This window comes from Monodon monoceros, unplaced genomic scaffold, assembly GCF_005190385.1.
Source record: "Monodon monoceros isolate NGI ecotype Baffin Bay Population unplaced genomic scaffold, NGI_Narwhal_1 Super_Scaffold_18, whole genome shotgun sequence".
Lineage (NCBI taxonomy): Eukaryota > Metazoa > Chordata > Mammalia > Artiodactyla > Monodontidae > Monodon > Monodon monoceros.
In genome coordinates this window covers 5680173-5701139 of record NW_021703774.1, presented here as the reverse complement: position 1 = coordinate 5701139, position 20967 = coordinate 5680173, and the positions used below count along the sequence as shown (strand labels likewise).

The following is a 20967-nucleotide window of genomic DNA, read 5'->3' as shown; positions in this document are numbered from 1 at the left end:
TGGTATTATCAATAATGGACATTATAAGTGAGTATATATACTCCTGTTGAGTTTAACTCTTTCATATATCATGCTTTCAATTTATTATTAATGATGATGGAACGAGATACCTCTATCATGTTCACTTGTGATATAAATGGTTCAAATCCATCAATCAATACTTTTAAAAAATTATAAATTAAGATTTTAGCCCCCATATAGGAATTCAAAACAGCATTTTTATTTTTACTATTTCATGGCATTCCTCTCTACATGTAGAAATTTTAGAGTTAGTCTTTCAACCCAAAAGGTTAAATGCAACTTACTTCATGATGTGAATTCTTACCTTTTCCAGCTTGGAAAGAGCAAGGGAGTAACAGTCTTTGGCTCTGAATTGCATGAATCTCATGTTGGCTGGGTGGGTGAGCTCTGTGATAATACTGAGACTGGAAAACAACCTGCATTTCAAAGAAACATTTGCATTACGCTAACAATCCAATATGGTATTTTTTATAACAACATATTTATGAGTGAGTGATACCTAGCTGTAGGCATAAAACTACACGCAATTATAAGAGCAGGCCATACCACATCACCTGTTCTGTGCAGTGCAAGAAAAATGAAACCCTCTTTTCCAAAGAATATTTTAACCAACATTTTAGCACCATAAGAAAAATAAATTCAGTAATTTGGCTTTTATTAGGCATTTTCTTGCCACACATTCATAAAGCTGATTGAAGAAGTTACCTCATGGATAATATTGAAATAGAAATTTGTAAGATGAATATCCAGATTGGCAAAAATTTCCTATGATGAGCTTATTGTTCATAATTGAGTTCTTTGATCTTCTATGGTTCCCTGTCCTCATAGTATGTGCTTTTAAATGCCAAATCCTGCTACAATGAACTTCTGAGAAGAGCAACTATTTTAACTGAAATAACAACTCATTGTAATGAACTGAGGTCATGGCTCAATTGATGGCATTGTTCTAGAAGGATCCTGAGACTTTCCACTTGCCCAGAGTTTTGCATTAGCGTTCTTTCCATTTACCTCCTCTCCCTCAAAAACACACACGTGTGCAAGCGCACACATACCCATGCACACGCATGATTTCTCCCCCCCCCGAAAAACCGGGCAAAATAAAACCACAGCAAACACCTTCTTATTGTCGCTGTGCTTGATGATCTGATCTCTAGCTGATGTCCGTGATCACTGGTAGCTGTCCTGGCTCAAATATTTTGAGATTCTCTGTGGTGGCCACATCATGTGATAATCAGCTTTGCTCTCCATACAATATGTCTTCAAACCCAGTTATGGCCACTTCAAATTCCTACCAGTAGCTGAACCCATGCCTTGAACTCAGGCACTAGAACTGACTGAAATATGCTGGCCAGAAACATCTGACTCGTGGCTCAGAAACAAATCAGCATCTCCAGCTGATCTCACATTATCTGCGGGGTCCAGGAGTGAGGGCACTGTTACTCCATCTGCCTGAGCGCTTGGCTTGGTGTCTTAGAGAGGAAGCTGGGAGCCCTGACTCTGAACTCCAGAATGACGGATGCGATTACCCCTTTCCTCGGCTCTAACTCCCTAAAGCTGATGGATGGTTTGCTAGACCCTCTCCCTCCTCTCAGGGAGTGAGGGTCTGTCTGCAGGCTTGCTGGGCCTTCCCTGAGGGGCCCTCAGGTCAATTTCCAGGGGGCTTAGTCACCCTATCAGTTAAGACCTAAAAAATGCTTAAAAATGCTATATTTCAGAGTTATCTGTGAAAACTACACGTGCCCTCTTGGTTACATTGCTGGACCGGTATCGAGACTTACCTAATCAAAGCCTTTGCAAACTACGGTATCATCAGGTGTTTCATGAGATCCACTCTTCGGAGGAACAAATATAGCCACACGGCCTCATCTCCATTTTGAGAGCAAATATTATTGTACTTTAAGTACAACAGGTAACTTGTAATAAGTTGGATTGAAATAATATCAGCAAAAGAACAATCAGAACATAATTTATTTTGTTGACTTTTAATGTTAAAAGTATAATTTTATTGGGCTTTCCTGGTGGCGCAGTGGTTGAGAGTCCGCCTGCCGATGCAGGGGACACGGGTTCGTGCCCCAGTCCGGGAAGATCCCACATGCCGCGGAGCGGCTGGGCCTGTGAGCCATGGCCGCTGAGCCTGCGCGTCCGGAGCCTGTGCTCCGCAACGGGAGAGGCCACAACAGTGAGAGGCCCGCGTACCGCAAAGTATAATTTTATTTGTGCAGTTCATCACGGTTTACAATAGTTCTGTTACCTTGAGTTGATTGAGGAAACACTAAACCTCAGATTCTGTACAGGAGAGGTGGTATGAAACTTAGAGATACAGTTTGTGAAAGACTTAGCACAGTGTCTGATACATAACAGGTCCTGTTCCTTAGTTGTGGTGGTATTACTATTTTCTTAACTTTTTTCTTTTTTCTCCTGTTGCTATTTCTGCTTGAAATGTAGTTTCCTCCTTCCTTACTTTCCTCCTCCACCCCTATATTTGGAATCTCAACAATTACTTAAAGTTCTTATCAAATCTCATTGAGATGAAGCTGTACCATTGCTTAAAGTCAGAATCCACAGTGGCTCCTGGTATTTGGTTTATTTGTAATACTGCTTATTACATTGCATTTTGCACTAAACTCTGGTTGGTTTCATCCACACCTCAGCCCTCCTACTAAAGCACAGCAGCCAGGAAGGCAAACTTTCCCTCCTAGTGTCCTAGTAGTTCACATTATATTCCTCTAATTGATAATTCTTTGTTACAATAAACACATCTCGCAGTTCTGATTTGTGTATTTTTGGTTTAGTGTATTAAATCTTGGTGAAGAAGGGGTGTGATTTAACTAGATTAGTTTATGGAGAAACACCATATAATCTGTATTCCTCAGGACTTTCTTTTAGAAGCTCTATTCTCACTCAGAAGTCCCCAATGGTAGCACATTTGATTAAAAGTTCATTTTCTCAGAAACTTTTGAAAAATTAGAAGACTGGCCTGATAGAAAAAAATATCAATTGACTTTTGGGCTGGTGGGACTCCATCTGGTAAGCCTAAGAAATGACAAATCTCGTACCATCTGGAAGTTTCAAAAGTATTCACTTAAGAAATATCTTAAAAGAACAATGTCTCTAAAGATATTTACCATGATATGGTGTGTCAATCGGCTGTCAAAACAGAAACTAAAATGAATAAATAAGAGCAACATGGACGAATGAAGATAAAGCATGTAGTCTCATTTAGAGAATAAATGCCATATTCATGATCTGAGCTTCTAAAAAGGAAAATTAACTGACCTGAGGTTTTTCTCTTTGTCTTTTCACTTTTTTTTAATCTTTTGGAAGGTTAAAGAAAGGTCCAAAACCCGATAATATCTAAAATTTACAGAGCATGATTCTTAGAGCTTTCCATGTATTGATTCATGTAATCTTCAGAACATCAGGTTAAGGACCTCCTTCTTTTGGGCTTCCATCTGCACCCCCTGTTCCCTGGGAGGAGTTGGGGACATATGGCTCACTCCTGACTCTGCCTTTTCAGTATCTCTGGGTGTGTGCCGGTCTGAGCCAGGCCATGAAGTGAGCCCAGCCCTACAGGGAAGACCCAGTGGTTGTCTAGCAGGGCTCCTGATCAGGGTTCTCCACTACTGCCAGGCACCAACGCTACACAGTTCTGCCTAGCATGGGATCCCCAACTGCCTGACTTCTTTGGGTCTCGATAGTTTCCAACTTGTTTAGGAAATCGAGAGAGTCACTTACTGTTTCTTCAAATTCCAAAAACTACTCTATGATTTACTTACAATTATTAGTTTACAGTCGAAGAAACTGAGGCCCAGAAAAACCAAACAAAACGTTCAAGGTAACATTCTAGTAGGTAGCAGAGCCTGGGTCACACACAAACAGTCAGGGTCTAGAACACGAACCTGCCCCCCTCCCTATTTTAATAAATAGGTAGGTAGGAAAGGAAACTCAAATGACCCAAATAAAATAGTAAGTTATTAAGAATATCTAGTAACATGTTGGAGTTTCAGATATTACAAGTCAACTCTATTTTAAACTTTTGTAATCTCTACTTCTGTATCTATCCGGAAATAGGAGCTGTTAGATCATAACTTCATTATTGTTGTTTCAATTTACTGAGGACAATATTTAGTATCTAATTTAGCAAATAAATATCAAGTGTTTGCTGTTGGAGAGCTCTGGTCTCCAGGAGATAAAAAAGAAGTGGAACATGAAATTCCTGCCTTTATATTAGACTCTTATGATCTAATAGAGGAAACGGCAACAAATTCATAAATTATAAGGATGTACATATTTTTCTAAGGATGGTAAATGTGGATGACTAAAATCTGTGGTTCACAAATTAAATAGCTTTAAGATGCTAGTGAATGGATAGCTTGTGAGGAACATCTTGGAAGGTACTGAGATATATGGCCAGAAAAGGAATTTCTGAGGAAACAAAGAGTAAACAAATGAAAAATACATCTCAACTTTTGGAAATTTTTATTTTCTTTGAGAAATATGGCTTTTATCTTTCACACATATTATTTTTCTAACTTTAGACAAATTTGTGACCACTTGAAATCTTTTGTTTATAATCCTTTTCTAACACATTACATCAAACAGAAATATATATATATATATATATGTAGCCAGATGTATTTGAGGTCTTAGTAAGAGTCAGTAATAAAATGATTGAGTGATCTAGTCATTGTATTTAAGTGACTTCTAGAGTTGAAATTAGATAGGACAACAAAATTTATGTGATGTGCCATTTCTGTTCTATATAATTGAACCTACACCATTTATGTTAGTTTAAACTGAGAAACTGCACTAAGTCTGCCACCTAGTGAAAATCTAGAACTAAATAATACTTAAATAATGAAATATTTTATTGTAGTGCCCTTCGTATCTATAAAATATTACTTGTATTCATTTATAATACTTTATATTTGCAAATTTGGTTGTCTAATAGATTTAATTATATATCTTTAAAATACTAATACTGTACATCCATTTCTGAGCCTTAATATGACCTAAATACATTTTGAATATATAACATTTTAGAATTAAATGACCTCATAAGTCTCTTTTCCCTAGGTACTAGGATTATCATAAAGCAATATAGTAATTGAAAATAATGTAGTTTGTTCTATTTTAAATTGTTCTACAATTACTTCTCTAGTTTAAGTTTTAAATGACTTGTTTAATACTTTCCTTGTACATTGGAGCAAAACTTGCTATCCCAAAATGTCTTTGGCAGTTGAAATGGTTGTTTTTTATTCAAGACACATTTTGATGGGCCAATTTACTCGGTGACGTAAGTATAATTGTGTAAAATATCTATGGAATTGTCATCTGCTTGAATTAATTCATTTAATAAATAATTTTGACATGCCCAGGTATGTTAACCAACACAAAGATGAAAACCATACCATATACTTCATTTAAGAGAATGGGAGAACTCTGAGACTAGCTGCCTGTATATATTAAAGCAAAACAAACAAACATCAGAACGTACAAATCTGAAAATTATTTACAATATTTTAATAAAAATATTACTTAGTGAGCTAGTGTGTTACACTATAAATTTTGATCTGTGGTGGCTGGGAATGATGTTTCTGAATAACAAAGGGTGTATATTATTATGAAAGGTATAGAAGCACACTTAGATGCATGAGCCCCCAGTTTTAGACTATGATTGAATATTGGCACTAAAACAAACATGAACATATTTTTTCACAAATGTTTTTAAAACACTTTAGATCTGAGTCTGGGGTAGTAGTAATAAATGACAGTATAATAAATATCAGATATCTCCTGCATTTAAAAGTTTAATCCATGTAAACCGAACAAAATATTAAAATTTTTGCACTGTATAAAAAATCACTCTTGCATTGATATGTATTCGGTATCAATGTTTTGAATTACATCGTTTCCCAAGTGCCTATGTGTGTTATTTCTTCAGTAAGACTATGGCTATTTTGCCAAGCTAGAGACGATATTCCTTTTTTATTTTTAACTTGACATTTATGCTCATCTTATAGTCCTTGCAATTCAAAAGTCTTCTAACTGGTCGGTTTTCACCCACTCTCACTTTTCCCCAAACCATTCTTCACACTGTAGCTAAAATAATATTTTAAACTTTCCTATCTTTCAATGATTTCCTGTTATTCTTAAAATAAAGGGCAACTTACTAAAGTGTTCTTCAAAGCCATGAATAGTCTGGCTTCTGGTTCCCATCTCAGCCTCTGGCGTACCTTCCTCTGGCTCTGCTCCAAGTCCTTGGATGTTTAGTACCTAGCGCCTTGGTATTTGCTGCCCCCCTGTGGAATGCTCTGTTCATCTTTTAAGCCCACTTCTGCCTTTATCTTTTTAGTAAAAGACCAGTTCCTCAGGGAGAGGCATTCCTTCACCCACTGGACTAGATCACATATATTCTTCTATTTTCTTTCAGTAGTTGCCAAATTTATAATCCTCTAGCTAAGTCCTTACATGACTTGCTTAATACTTCCCTTGGATAGTACAGCAAAACTTCCTACCCCAAAATGTCTTGGGCATTTGAAGTGGTTGCTTTTCATTCAAGGCACATTTTGATGTGCCTATTTAAATTTAATTTAGATACTAATACTCGTTCATAAAAATGTGAAAACGTTCAATATTTTCAGAATGTATCGAGCGCCCTGTTAGGTAAAACTTTAGCAAGAGAAACTTAAATTTGAAAGTAAGGACCTGCTTTTCTTATTTTTTTTAATTTTTATTTTTTTGTGGTACGCGGGCCTCTCACTGTTGTGGCCTCTCCCATTGCAGAGCACAGGCTCCGGACGCGCAGGCTCAGCGGCCATGGCTCACGGGCCCAGCCGCTCCACGGCATGTGGGATCTTCCCGGACCGGGGCACGAACCCGTGTCCCCTGCATCAGCAGGCGGACTCTCAACCACTGCGCCACCAGGGAAGCCCCCTGCTTTTCTTTTAATTTGGAAATCAGACAGGGGATCTTTGTGCTAGGGAGACTCACTTGAGTGTTTCTCTTAGAAATGTAAGGAAAGGTGCTTAGACAGGTAGGAGAGAAAGTTTAACAGGCTCTAACCTGACAAAGACCTTATCTGCCAATGTCTTCTGTTCTCTGAAATGCTCTCTGGGGGAGGTGGTGGGCCAGCTACGAAGGATTCAGTCTCTTCTGAGCAAAGTAGTGGAGCCATTCCCTTCCTCAGGGCATCTGGAACCTCTGGGCTAGAGGTCATCCCAGAGGAAGTTTGCTGCTTTATGGGGCTACTAAGAACCCATAAAGGAAAACTCACCTTGCGAGAAAGAACACATCTGGGTAAGGATCCACTCAGGTCCTTCTGGAGAGGCAGCTCATGCTGGCACAAAGCACGGCTGGAGGTTCCTCTTGGTCCAGCCATCCTAGCACACACTTTAGAGTGCTCACTAAATGAGCGTTAAAACTCTGGACACCATGCTCTAGGCTTTGGATGTTAAAGATGAATCACTTCCTGGGTAGGTTCTCTGGGGCCAAACCAGCAAATAGGTAATTGCCACACAAGGTGGATGAAGACACATTAACTGTGTTGTCCAGCTTTCAATCACAAAACTATGTCACAGATGCAATTGCAGACGGAAAGGAACTCTCCCCATGCCCCCAAGGCTCCCCTAACTTCTCCTCCCCTTTCCACCTCCCATGCACATAAACACTGCCAGTGAATTAAGGAGCTTCTGTTTGCCTTTGGGGACTAACTTTGAAGGTCCTTGAACAATCCGGGGAGAAGAGAGTCCTGTTGAGTAAAGCTGTGAGTCCTAGTAAGCTGGGCAGGTAGGGGCTCAAGCGATCAATCTGAGCTTCTGAATAACAAATTTAACCTTATTTCAGACTGGTCATACCAGTTACATCAATAGGTTGTGAACTAGAGCACTCTTACTTTCATTTCATACTTGAATTCCATCTCATTCTTGTCTCCTGGGCTCTAATATAAGCACAGATTGAAGCCTTTTCTAACACATTCCTTCACAGTTTTAGAAGCAAAAAATGTAAAAGTCAAAAAACCCCACATCCAAACAGAATGTCAAAATAATCAAGTTAAAATGGCATGGCCCAAACAGCTAAACAGTCAGAAATGCTAGCATAAAATGTAGCATCACCCCATATAAAGTAACAGTATACAGTACTCTTTATTTGCCTAGTACCATCCAGATACTACGGAGATCACAAGATTTGATTGTCTCCTAGAAATAAATAAGCCAAAGAAAATATCACATCTAAATTCTTGCCCCAATTTTCTAACTAATAAAGTGACCATGATGTCTGCTTCCACATTTTCGTGACCACGATATTTTAGAAACTGCAACTTGAGGACACTGTCAATTATTATCTGCCTATTACGTGCCTGGCACTGCTGAGTGCTTTTCAGAAATCATCTCACTTAGTCCTTTCAGCAACCTTGCTTGGCAGGATGATGCAATAGTGTGGGAACATTCAGGCTGCCTAGATTAAAATGAACTTGATGTTAGACTTTGGGACTCTTCTGATTTAAATCCTAAGCGCCATCAATAGCAGCTGCATGACTCTTAAGATAGACAGTTCTCACTTTACGTTAAAATGCTTCAGCATAAACAGTGTGATAGGTTCAAGGTTTGGTTTAAGAGAAACTCCAGGTGCAGCTAAGCATTCTATTTCATCACTCAGGGAGGCACAATTTGGTTTTGTAATCAGAGTACACATCCCAGAATTGAAATGGCTTCTGTTAGCCATACTTCTATCAACACCCCAGCCTTACTAGTTAACCAGTAAGAAATCGGCTCTCGTTTGAGGAAATGAATGATGGTCATAAAGATGCAAGGATTGGCTGAGATCTTTTAGACCTACTATTGTTGAAATAATTTCTAGGCCCAAGATGGAGTGGCTCCTGCCCTGGGTGCCACGTCAGCAAACCAAAACCTAAACTTCCCTGTTCCTGTAAATGTCCCACTTGACCAGATATAGATTATAGTCAGTCAGCCAACCCCCAAATGCCAAGCCAACTCTGGGCTCTGTACTTATATCCTTGTTCCTTATTCATTTTCTATTTTTTTTCTCTTCCTTGTTTCTTATTCTTTAAGCTATAAAAACTTTCTGCCTCTCACCCCAGTTTGGAGTTCTCTGGACCCTTGGGAATGCAGACTGTCCACTTCATGAAGTGTTAAAGTTTGTTTGTATTACCTAAGTTGTGTTCTTTAATCATGTTTATCACTATTTACTCTTGCATACTTGATGTGTAAGAATCTAGTTCCCTTGGAGATGGGGCCCTAGGCTTTTCTCCTAAATAAATAGTCTGCTATCCACCCACTGTGACTGGACTTCTGGGTGCCTGACGCTTACTTATAAGAGTAACTGGATCCTCTCTCTGGAGTGCTGTCATCTGCCTCTAGGAAATTTCATGCAAGCTGGTGGGTAGAAAATCTGAAAGGACAGAAAACTGGGAGTAGGAGGAAGACAGAAAAAGGAAACAGAGTTGAGATCTGTGTTAGCCCATAGTAGATAATCAGTAATTGGCTGTTTAGGGTTTCAGCACAGGACTGTTTGTCATGACTGATCTTGGAGTTTAATCCAGGTAAAGAGGGAAGAGAGCCCTCAGGTGACTAAGGACAGTAGAATCAGTGGACAGTAGATTCCAGCAGAAAAGGACTGTTCGGAGTGGGGGATATGGGAAGCAATGAGGTAGAAAATAAGTAGTAGTGCTCAGAGAGTTGAATGAAATTCAGAATATGGCGGGGAGGAATTATTGGTACTCTAATGACCACGAGAATAGGTGGCTAAGGTCAGACATCGAAAGGACCATCTGGGTAGGATTTTTGAAAACATCAAGAATTATGGTAGAAGCAGGGTTGGCAAGAGTCACAGTGAATCAAGAAATGAAACCTTCAAGGAATGTGGCAGAGTGACCTCAAGGGTGATATCTGACTGACTGCACCGATAAAATGAAACTACCAACTCTGTACGATTTGGGTCATTTATCTACATAAATGGTATTCCATATACCATAGGGACCCACTTGTACCTGACTCTTTTATTATGTAAGACTAGCCTAGTTTAGCATGCCTAGATTAACAGCTGATGAATTACTCCATAAAAAAGTTTCATAGATTTTTTAAAGTTTATTTTAAATATTACCATATTTTTTAAAATAGAAGTATAGTTGATTCACAATGTTGTGTTAGTTTCAGGTGTACAGCAAGTGATTCAGTTACACATACCTATATATATATATATATATATTCTTTTTCAGACTCTTTTCCCTTATAGGTTATTATAAAATATTGAGTAGAGTTCCCTGTGCTATACAGTAAGTCCTTGTTGGTTATCTATTTTATATATAGTCATGTGTATATGTTAATCCCAATCTCATAGTTTATCCCTCCCCTCCTTTTCCCCTTTGGTAACCATAAGTTTGTTTTCTATGTCTGTGGGTCTATCATAATTTTTTTTCTCCTGAAAAATATTGTTATATACTTAGAAAAATGATAATGCCTTTACAGACACAGGAAAAGAGAGAACAAAATTTGGGTATTTCATAGTTCTTCTCAAATTTCTGCTTGAAACTATTCAGTCTAGATGTTTTTATGAGCCATACAAATTGCATAATTTCTAAAATGTTCTGCTGAAGATAGGTAACCTTAATAGTGAAAAGATCCAAAATCACTCATTCACTCATCCAGTCATTCTTTCAATATGTGATGCCTCCTCCACCAGGTACTCAGGGAAGGCGGCCTTCCCACCACCAGCAACCACATGTGCAGCTGCCCTTAGTTATTCTGGTCAGCTAGTTCATTGAAAAAAATTAATTAGAGCCTTTGCACCTCTCAGTAAGATGGAGGTTTATTATTCTCTTGAAATAAAAATAATTCATTCAGACAATATGTCAAATCAATAGAACTGTCACCATAAGAGAAATAAACTCACAATAAGCTGAAAATTAAAATGGCACGTTTAATCAAAAAGACCAGGATCCTCTCCTGTTAAAACTGTAATTAGCTTTTGCCAAGCATGGAATCAAAAAGTATGATTTTACTTTATTCATTGGCTATAAATCTCATCCATCTGAATTCATTTTCCACCCTGTGGTTTCCTTTTTCATTCTCTAGAGAAAAAAGGATGCTTATATATATGTCATATTTTCAACATGTGCTATGCTACCTTTAAATGTACTATTTACATAGCTCAATGACTAGTTAGCTATATTCTAAATGAACTGCCCATTACAGTTAACTTTAGAGGGTGTATTACTCCTTCTGGAACAGGAGGAGATTCTAATGCAAGTTAGGGTAGATTTTTCCAATTGCTGTGACAGATTCTTTACATACCTGATTTCCTGTCCTCACACTGACACTGTAAGAAGGGTTAATTATTCTCCACATGCATTTTATAGATGAGGGAAACTGAATTTCAATGAGCTTAAGAAACATACTCAAAGTCACAGTAATTATCTGCGGGAACCTCTGGGATAGAGATCATGTCAGATGAAGTTTGTTGCTATATTGTTCCAAGGTCTGTAGCTTTTCCACTCTGCCCCACGTAAGTGATAAGTCTATGGCTAATAATTATAGTAGCTAACATTTATTGAGAAATTGAAAACAACCAGGCAGGTACTAAGGCATTATATGTTTTTAAATCTCCAACAACCTTGTGACTAAGACATCAAGGTTTAGAGAAGGAAAGTAATTTGCCTAAGATCATAGAATAAATAGTCAACTTAAGTGAGACACACAACTTGGCTCTCTCTCCTGAATTCTGACTTCAAACTATAAACAGATAACTATCCTCAATATATGGTTTGCTACAATACAAAGGTATGAAGTGAGGGGAGATAAAGATAGAGTTCAGATTGCTTTATTCACTTTCATAATTTGGTAGCTCAGATATTTCCTTTAGACTTCTGCAAAATTCATAAAACTGAAATAATGATCTTTTAGTTATTTAAATTTTAAGATGATTTTAGGAAGAATCACTCCAAATGACACCGATGTCTTGATTTATTGGCAATTTTGACTTTGCTCACAGCATGAACTTTTCTCTGGTCAGTATTGCTCATTCTTACGCAAAGATGACCCTAACGGGAATTCCTACCAGGATGGGTTTAATTATTGAAAGACAGAAAGTGTCTTTCATGAGTAAGTGAGGATAACATTGTGACTTGGCTCCTAACATGGGTATATTAGCCTTGCGATCTTTTCTTCCTGGTTATTCAGTATGTAAATGCATACCTTTGGCTACTGCTGGGCATAAAACCAAAATTAAACATGCGTGGTTTGGCAAAAATCATGACTGCTACTGCACACAGCTTTTTAGAATTTCTTAAACTATACGAAAAAACAAATGCATTATTCTTTTTATTTTTAAAAGAACTGCTGACCTGATGTTAAAAATTAAACTTCACACAGTACCAGCCATACATTAGGTCCTAAATAAGTATTTGTTTTATGATGAAAGGAATAAACATAACTGCAGTATAAATGTCTCATGTTCATTCTTTATACACAGAGTCACAGAGTCATATATCTCACAGATGCTTAAGGGCTGGGTTATCCAGATATTTACCTGAAAAGGGTCTGCACGTTTACAATCGTTTTGGCATCTGCCATGTAGTCTTCCTCGGCACTCATGGTGCTTTCTTTGTCCACAACCACCATGTTGGCAGCGAAAGTCACTCCACACCTGAGTAAATCGTCTAGACTTTGATAAAAACCAACAGAGAAAAATGAACTTTCAATAAATCTCAGTACTAGGATGGTGCTAAAACTTGTTTACACCCCTGCGCTTATAGGCGTATAGGTTGCCCTCATACGTGGCTTTCACAGAGTGGACACTGGTAGATGTTATGGGAACTAATATAAGACAATATTCTCTACTGATATGAAGTAAATTGTATTTGGGGTTTCTTTATGTTTCATTAGATCTCAACCATTTCAAAGCATGCGTTAAGGATCTTTATTTAATAATACTTATTAATTTTATAAATAAAACATGGAAACACCCATTTTACAACCAAATAGAATTAGAACATGTTAGAACCTTGTTTTTACAATTAGCACATTATTTCAAAGACACGACATTCACATTTTTTATCCCTGAGGCACTTTTGGTAAGAATAGAAATGAACACATATTAATTTAGATGGTCAAGCCTAATAAAGAAATATATTTATTAAAAATACTTATTTTTAAATGTCTATTATTTATTTGTGTAAAGCTATGTGTTATAGATTGGTTCTACACAGCCAAGAGCATGTAAAATATATAAATATTGGTTGCATTCAAGCCTACCTTCTAGCCACTTTTGAGCAAGTGATTGAATGAAGTAATTTTGTTGGTTGCAGGAAATAATTGCTAAACTAGGACACAAGTTCCTATGAGTTACCACAGAGTCAGTCTTCTCCCCTATCACTGATAAAAATTTTACCTAGCACTGAATTTAAAAATAATGTTACCATAAAAGCTGAATTAAGAAAACCATTATCTCATTGCCTTTGCTTCATACAAACTACAAAAATAGGACTGAACTGGATAAGGGAGATTGTATCAAAACTTGAATGAGTGCAAGAGTATTCTAGGTTCAGAACAGATTGAAGATAGATAAGAAGAATTGGGCTAATTGATTTCTACATCTTTTGATTTAAAATGAGAAGTGTAAAACTTAAAGAACAGTAGCTCTTTTTAGCTTCTTAAATGGAAGAGTCAGTTCCCCAAGGATCTTCTCCAAGTGCATGATCACTTGAATTAGTCATCTCACTAATTCACTAGAAGGAATTTTCCTTTTATGGGAAGGCAAGAGGCAGGATTTCTTACTCTTTTATATGGTGAGAGAGTATTACCAAAGCTTTGAGTCCAAGATCCCCAGGAGTAGTCCAGAAAAAAATATTTCGCTTGAATCAGGCACAGTGTTCTGTGGCAGGGATTTTATGGCTAAAACTGTGGAAACAGAATGTTATTCCAAATAAATTTCCTATGGTGAGAGGGGCCAGGACCATAACATCCAATCAATATGATGACCAAGTTTAAATCTCTAGGAACACTTTACTAGGGTGTTCCTTTTAGCTAGGAAATTCATAATTGTTCTTACATCTATTAAAATACATTTTTTAAAAAGAAAAATGTAGGTGGAAAATGAATGTGATATGGTCCCTTATGTACCATAAAAATGATGCCTAAATCTTATGTCTTCACCAACCTTATTTTAGTGGTAATCCACTTTCTCATATTTCATTTCTTACAATCTTTACTTCCCTGATTAAAAAATTATAATTTTCTATATAGGAAAAGGGAAAGATAAGGTGGTAGAAGGTAAGCCTGACTGAAAAAAGATACACAAATAGAAGTGATAATAAAATATGAATATTTCATCAGCAATAAACCAATGAAGTTGAGACTTAACAAAAAACTTAACTATGAGAATTCCTGTACTGAATAGTCACTAACTACCTAAACCTGTATATATCAGTTAATTCCATACTCAAAATATTGGCCGTTGTAGTTGACACATAACTTTGGCAAATGATTTTAGTAATTATTATTAAATATGAGTTTAAATCCAAAGAAATCTATAGAATCTATAGAAAATATATAAAATTGGAATGGCATTTCTGAACCACGTAGAAACTTTTTTGTTCTTCATGTTTTAACTTTAAATTATTTATATTCATTTAATATTGTATTGTATTCTTTCTTTCCTTTTTTTATTTGGCTACCGATTTATTCTTATAATTCTGTGTCTATCATAATTTCTCCCCACTATCTTATCTACAAAGCCACTGCCCATTTTTTCTTTAGCACTACTGCTTTACGCAGTTTGGTCACCAGATGGTGGCCCAAGAAAAAAGTCAACATGGATGAAAAACAGTTACAGATAATCTAACTGACATTGCCCCTCTTTCTACCTTTCTCTGACTTCCTTTTCGAAGAGAACTAGAATGTAAAGGAATGAATATAGGTGAATGTTTGTGAGTGTGTTCTAATTCATTCATAGTTTTCTTCGCTTATTTATGTTTAAGGAAAATTTCAAACATAAGCAGAAGAGAGTACTATATACTGAACCTCCTGTACCAATCACCCAGCTTCAATAATTAGCAACTTGTAGCCAATCCTGTTTCATCTCTAATCCTAGGGATTTGATCCTTTCCATTCTTCTCTTCCTCCCCGTAAATACTTTTATAGATGGAGAATTCATTATATAGTTTACATCAAAAAAGACAGATGAGAGGTTTATTTTATATCTTTTAAATATAATGTTCTAATGAATTTTAATAGAACACTCTCACAACAAAGAAACATTACTATTGATAAAATATGGATTGATTTCATTTTCATGGATTTAAATAATAATTTTAGTACATCTACATTTTAGTTAGTTGGTTAGTATTATGCAACTGATAACATAAATTATATTAATGTAGAATGGAAGCTAAATATATGTTAATCTGTTTGGCCTTTAATGTGTCCACAGCCAATAAACACTGTCAAAGTTACGAAGCTTTGTTTTTCAGCATCTACAAGATGAAATGTAAGCATGAAAGTTCTCAATGGATAACTTTTAGCATTTTATTTGGAATGTTTTGGGCTGATGTTTTTTAGAATGGAAAATTAACACATTTTATAAGCATACTAGTTTTCGGATCTTTTAGTTTTTATATTTGTTATAATGTCATCTTTATGCATATAACAATTTGTATTTTAAAACGGAAGCATTGCACACATTTGACCTTTAATTAACAAATTTTTGGAAGACTCTGATATGTTACCAGAATAGACTGTCAAGGAAATGCTCCAGTTAATAAATCTGATTTAAAATGAGCATTTCCAAATTATTTTGAAGGTTTCCAGAAGTTATGATAATGATACCAATGCATCACAATGTTGAAATTCTAGGTTTTCTCTACAAAGATGTTAACAGTAATAAAGTTACTGCTATAGATGACACAAAACTGGAATAGCTTTAGAAAGGGAACAAAATTGACATGCAACAAGATTTGTTTTAATTCAACAACAGATTACTGCTTAGGAAGTTTGAATGCAAGATGTATAACACGAGAACATAAGCTCCACATGCAATAAACATATTTTCAACACTGAAATGGCAAATTACACTCATCATGCAACACAGGGGTGCAGCACATGACAAACCACAGGACACCACACTAGTTAGTGTGCCAAAGATTTTGTCACCTACTTGTCAATAGAGCCCACCATGTAGTAAACCATTGGAAACCAACAGATTGCATCCAGAAAATGCATATCTGGCCTAAGTAGCAGATGGGTTACAAAATGAAACACAATGTCACAACAGTGGCAGCACTTCTAGGGAAAGGAAGTAAGTTGACTTAGTTTTCATTTCCAAAACTAAACACTGTTGACAAGATTAATTTTAAGTGCCTTTTCTCTTAACATTAATTTTAAAATGTCATTTGCACTTGTTATGAATAATACAATGCGCTCAACAATGATAAAAACAAGTTGTATTTCTGCTTTCTAAATCAGAAACATTATGGCATTATTCTACAAAAACACTAAATTGATACTCTTAATTTATAACTAAAAAGTCTTGTCAGTGAGTTTAAATTATTCATGATGAGAGAGTCTTGTAAAATGGGGAACTGATGATTTTATTTTGATGATGTAAAACATAAGGAACTAAATTATCATGCCTATTAAGAGCAATTTTCTCTAAGGGATATACAGAATCACAACATGTCCCTTAATATATCAACATATCAATAAATAAATAAGTATATGTACCCATCAATATATACATATATTATATAAAATTAAAATTAAAGTAATTCACCTTTTACATTACTGATTTCCTCAATATATATTGTTGAGCAAATGTGTACTGCAACTGAAATCTTTACTCTTTATGCATATTTGGGGAAAGAATCATGAACCTGGAAGCTTCCTTAGAAATTACCTAATCTACTTATTCATTTTGTAATTCTTTGAATTTGTATTCATTTTGAATTATTAATTCTTTCATGCGTCTATTCCCTCAGCATATATGTATCCAAAAAGTTTTATCTAACAGACATTTTGGTATACGCAGGTGTATGCAAAAAGAATATGTTGTTAACTTGTACTGTAAGAAATAGAGCTTTTGGAACACATAAGTAAAAGCACAAAATTACAACACATTGCAATCTGAAAAAATAAGGAATAGGTTGCATTCAGGAGACAGAGTTCAGGATCATTTCACAGAGGATATATTTAATTTGGATGTTGAAGAACGAGTAGGATTTGACTCAGTAAAGGAGAAGCAAAGGGAACCTCTAGGCAAAGGGAAGTACAGCCCCTGCAATATCCCAGGTGCTTTTCCCAGCCTGAAGAAGTCTTGTCCTCCCTGATTTATTTTCTTCCTGTTGATCATACTCATCTTTTTCCACTCTAAAGAAAAATAATGCTCAGTGCAGTGAAGCATTAAAAGAAAACTTCCAAAGACTATCCCTGTTGATCACATTCCTACCATCAATAAATTACTTCCTAGCCATTTTAAGTGGCCCCATATTACTACATATTATAAATGTACCACAATTCATTTTAAAAATCCTCAATTATTTCATTTATGTTATTTTCACTTTTGTGCTATTAATTACTGGAGTTCCAAGCTATTTCCAATATCCTGCTATTATAAATGTTACTCGTCTGGACATTTTTGGATGACTCTTTTTCTAGCATTTGTTTTTATCATTTACCCCAAAACATTCATAAAACTTTTCACATTAGTAAATCACAGGTTACAAATATTTTTAAAGCTCATGCTGTAGGTTGTTTTCAACAAACATAATCATATACAGTCCCAGTAGTGGTCATGGCTAGTGCCTGCCAGTTCTTCTCTTTCTGGGCATTGCTCAGAGGGGGTATTCTCACTGCTGACTCAAGACCCTCCATGTCTCTTACCCACCTTGTGATTATAGAATAATACATCAGGATACAAGTGGCACAAGACAGGGACAGCACTGAGATTCTGCAGTGCTTTGAAAGATCCTTTTGACTGTGTCATTTGGGGGGTTATTATTTTGTTTTATCTCTCTTTGCTCCAACATAGTTCCAGTCAGATAAAGTGAGTAGCTCAATAACTTGTGTAGCAGAGTTGGGTTCATAATTCCTCATTATTAATTGCAGAGCTATACCCTGTCTGGAATAACCTCCTCATTTTTTTAAAACTCAGATTATTTCAATTATTTACACTATCTTCGTGACCATCTGTCCACTGTAACATATCTGTCTTCCAAAGTCTTGCAACAGTAGTTAATGTTATTGAATAATTCAACTTAATAAAGATATCAAAAATTTTCCATGTGATAAGAAGTACCGGGGTCACTAGTCCTTATGCTATGCCAACTCTTCTGTTAGAGCTAAAACTGAAGATGTGGCCTTTGTATTCTTTTGTTTTGTCCAGTAGAAATCATTCAAAGTACGTAGACATCAAAATTATTGCCTTATATATTCCTAAAACTCATGAATCTTACTGACATGCAATTCTGCCACAAACATGTATTTACAATGCACAAACAATCTTTCAAATCCTTAGAAATTAACATCTGTATCGTGGTAGCACGATTCATCCTTACATGAATCCAGCTATGTTACAAGGCAAGGCAAGTCACCTGAAACCTGGTAGACATATAATCCTGATGAAGCATATCTAATGTAGGGAGTTTAGTATGCCATGCCCTGCAAAATTTAACTTGTAGAACAAACAGATCCGTCCACTACTTTTACTGATAAAGGTGGTTTAAAAGGAAACCTGAAATATAAAGAATATATCAACTATACGTTCATATGGATTACGTTGGCTCATTTAAGTAAATCGGCAAAGGTTTTGATGGCACTAAACTGCTTAGGAAAAGAAAATGAGCACATCATTCATCAGAGTCCTAACTGTAATTCTATTAAGAAACATGGCTATTTATGAGTCTAAATATCTTCATTATATTTAAAATATCTTCATTATTATATAAAAATTTTCATTATATGAAAATATGAATTAGCTAGCTATTGATAGGAAGTTTAAAGTTTTGGGAAATTGCATGGATTTGCAAGTTGAAGATCATTTTTTCCCATTTAACTAATAACTATAATGAACTTAATTTTTTTTTATTTCAAATTCAAGAAAAGAATGCAGTGAGAGTTTATTTTGCTAGCATTTCATAATTCCACTTTTAAGAAGTTTATCTCTCCCTTAAAAATACAGTAGTAGCTTAATTTCAACAACTTGAAATAAATTTCCCATTCTTTGTTAATTGGGTTTTCACAGAAATTCTCCCATCAGTTTAAATAGTGACAATGTCCTTCTCTTGATTGGTAGAAGGGGGGAAACTGACATTTCCTCACTGCCTTTTATGAGTCAGATATGGTACTCGTCCTTCATAGACATTATTTTATAGACTTGCAAAATAACTTAAGATAAATGTTCTACTCATTGTATAAATGAGAAAATCGAGGCTTACAGCAATTCCGTAATACGCAACAGGCCTATCAAGAGGGTAAACTTAGATCTTATTTCAGATCCGTATGAGTCTAAGGTCTGAATGTCTTTAATAAGGACCCTGACATATCAGACAGTTTATCATTATTCTTGAAATAAGCTGAACTGGAGCTTACTTGTAGCTCTATGTGGAAAGAAGATTTAGTAAAGGGATAGTTTAAACAAGATGTTGTAAAAATAAAGGAGATAAGCCTGGATCTTGGACTTTAACCTTGTGTAGCTTTGGGTAATGTATTCCAAAGTGTTTGACTCTCTTTTCCATGTCTCATATGAAATGGTATCAGGAGATGACTAGACGATCTTTAAGGGTGAGATGGTAATCAAAGTATTTAAAATCAGTGTGGCCCAACAACAGGCCAAAGAGAACAGATGGCCAATCAATCAGAACTGAGACCAGCTCCAATGAACAAGTATCAAGTGTAAGACGTTTTCCAGTGTACACGGTTTTATGTAATTACCATATGAAATGGAGAAGGTTTTCTATTTGGAAACATTGTGAAGACTTATTTTGACATATTATGTATGTGAATATCATAAATTTAATTTACATTTTTAAATCCCATATTTGTGGCATCTGTTATTTGTTTCTGGTATATTGAATAAATTGGTCTTCAACTAAATTTCCTAAGTAGCCATGTATTGATATTATTTTCAGCAATGCTCATGTGCATTTAAAGTAAAGTCAAACCCCACTAAGCTAATAATTGTAGAAGTGTGTACAATTATTAGTGTGCAAATTCTTATAACCCAGAAATATTTTAAAGAAAACATCATATTTCTTTGTAATACTATAGGATAGACTGAAAAATACTAGCCACAGCAGAGGAACAAGTATCTCATTGTTTAAAAAAAAAGAGGAGGATTGCATAAAATTTCCTGGAACGTTATTTACTGGTGTTTAGTTTTTGCTTCCTCATTCTCAATCAAAGGAATAGAGAACAACAAATAAAAATGTTAGATACTGCTTTCGGGAAATGCACAGGAAGCTGATAAATTTTACAGCCCGAGCTTTCATCTCAACGCTTTGAAAAAAAGTCAAACCCCATTAAAATCATTTAACAAACAACATCATGTGAATAGCTAGATTCCAAACTGTGTGAATAGCTAGATTCCAAACTGTAAGTCCTTAGGAAAGCAAGGAAAAAATATAATGCAAAATATTCTAAAGTTAAAATATTCTTGTTTCTAAAAACAATTGACAAACAATGTATTTTTGCATATATCAAAAACCTGTAAGTAAAGTAAGGTCACATAGTTGAAAGATCAATGAACTATGAATTGCAGAGAAGGTTCTAATTCTAGAATTGACCTTGGAAAAAATCATTTAACTTCTTTGGCCTTCTTTTTCCTTTCTATGAAATAAGAGGCAGTGGTGTAATCAAGTCACACAGGCCGAATTCTTTAAATGTTATCATTGTAATTTGTAAGCTTTGAGATCTTAAGCTGCTTGGTACATCTTTCTGA

At 35.7% G+C, this 20967-nt stretch overlaps 1 protein-coding gene across 1 annotated transcript in view; it reads right to left on the bottom strand.

Moving 5' to 3' along the window:
* KCNT2 (potassium sodium-activated channel subfamily T member 2) overlaps positions 1-20967 on the bottom strand; it is a 288035-nt gene that overhangs the window by 67855 nt on the left and 199213 nt on the right. The window contains exons 21-22 of the mRNA XM_029229997.1: positions 12568-12702; positions 326-437 (exon numbers count right to left, since the gene is read on the bottom strand). Of these exons, the coding sequence (XP_029085830.1) occupies positions 326-437; positions 12568-12702 (247 nt within the window). The remainder of the gene's footprint in view (positions 1-325; positions 438-12567; positions 12703-20967) is intronic.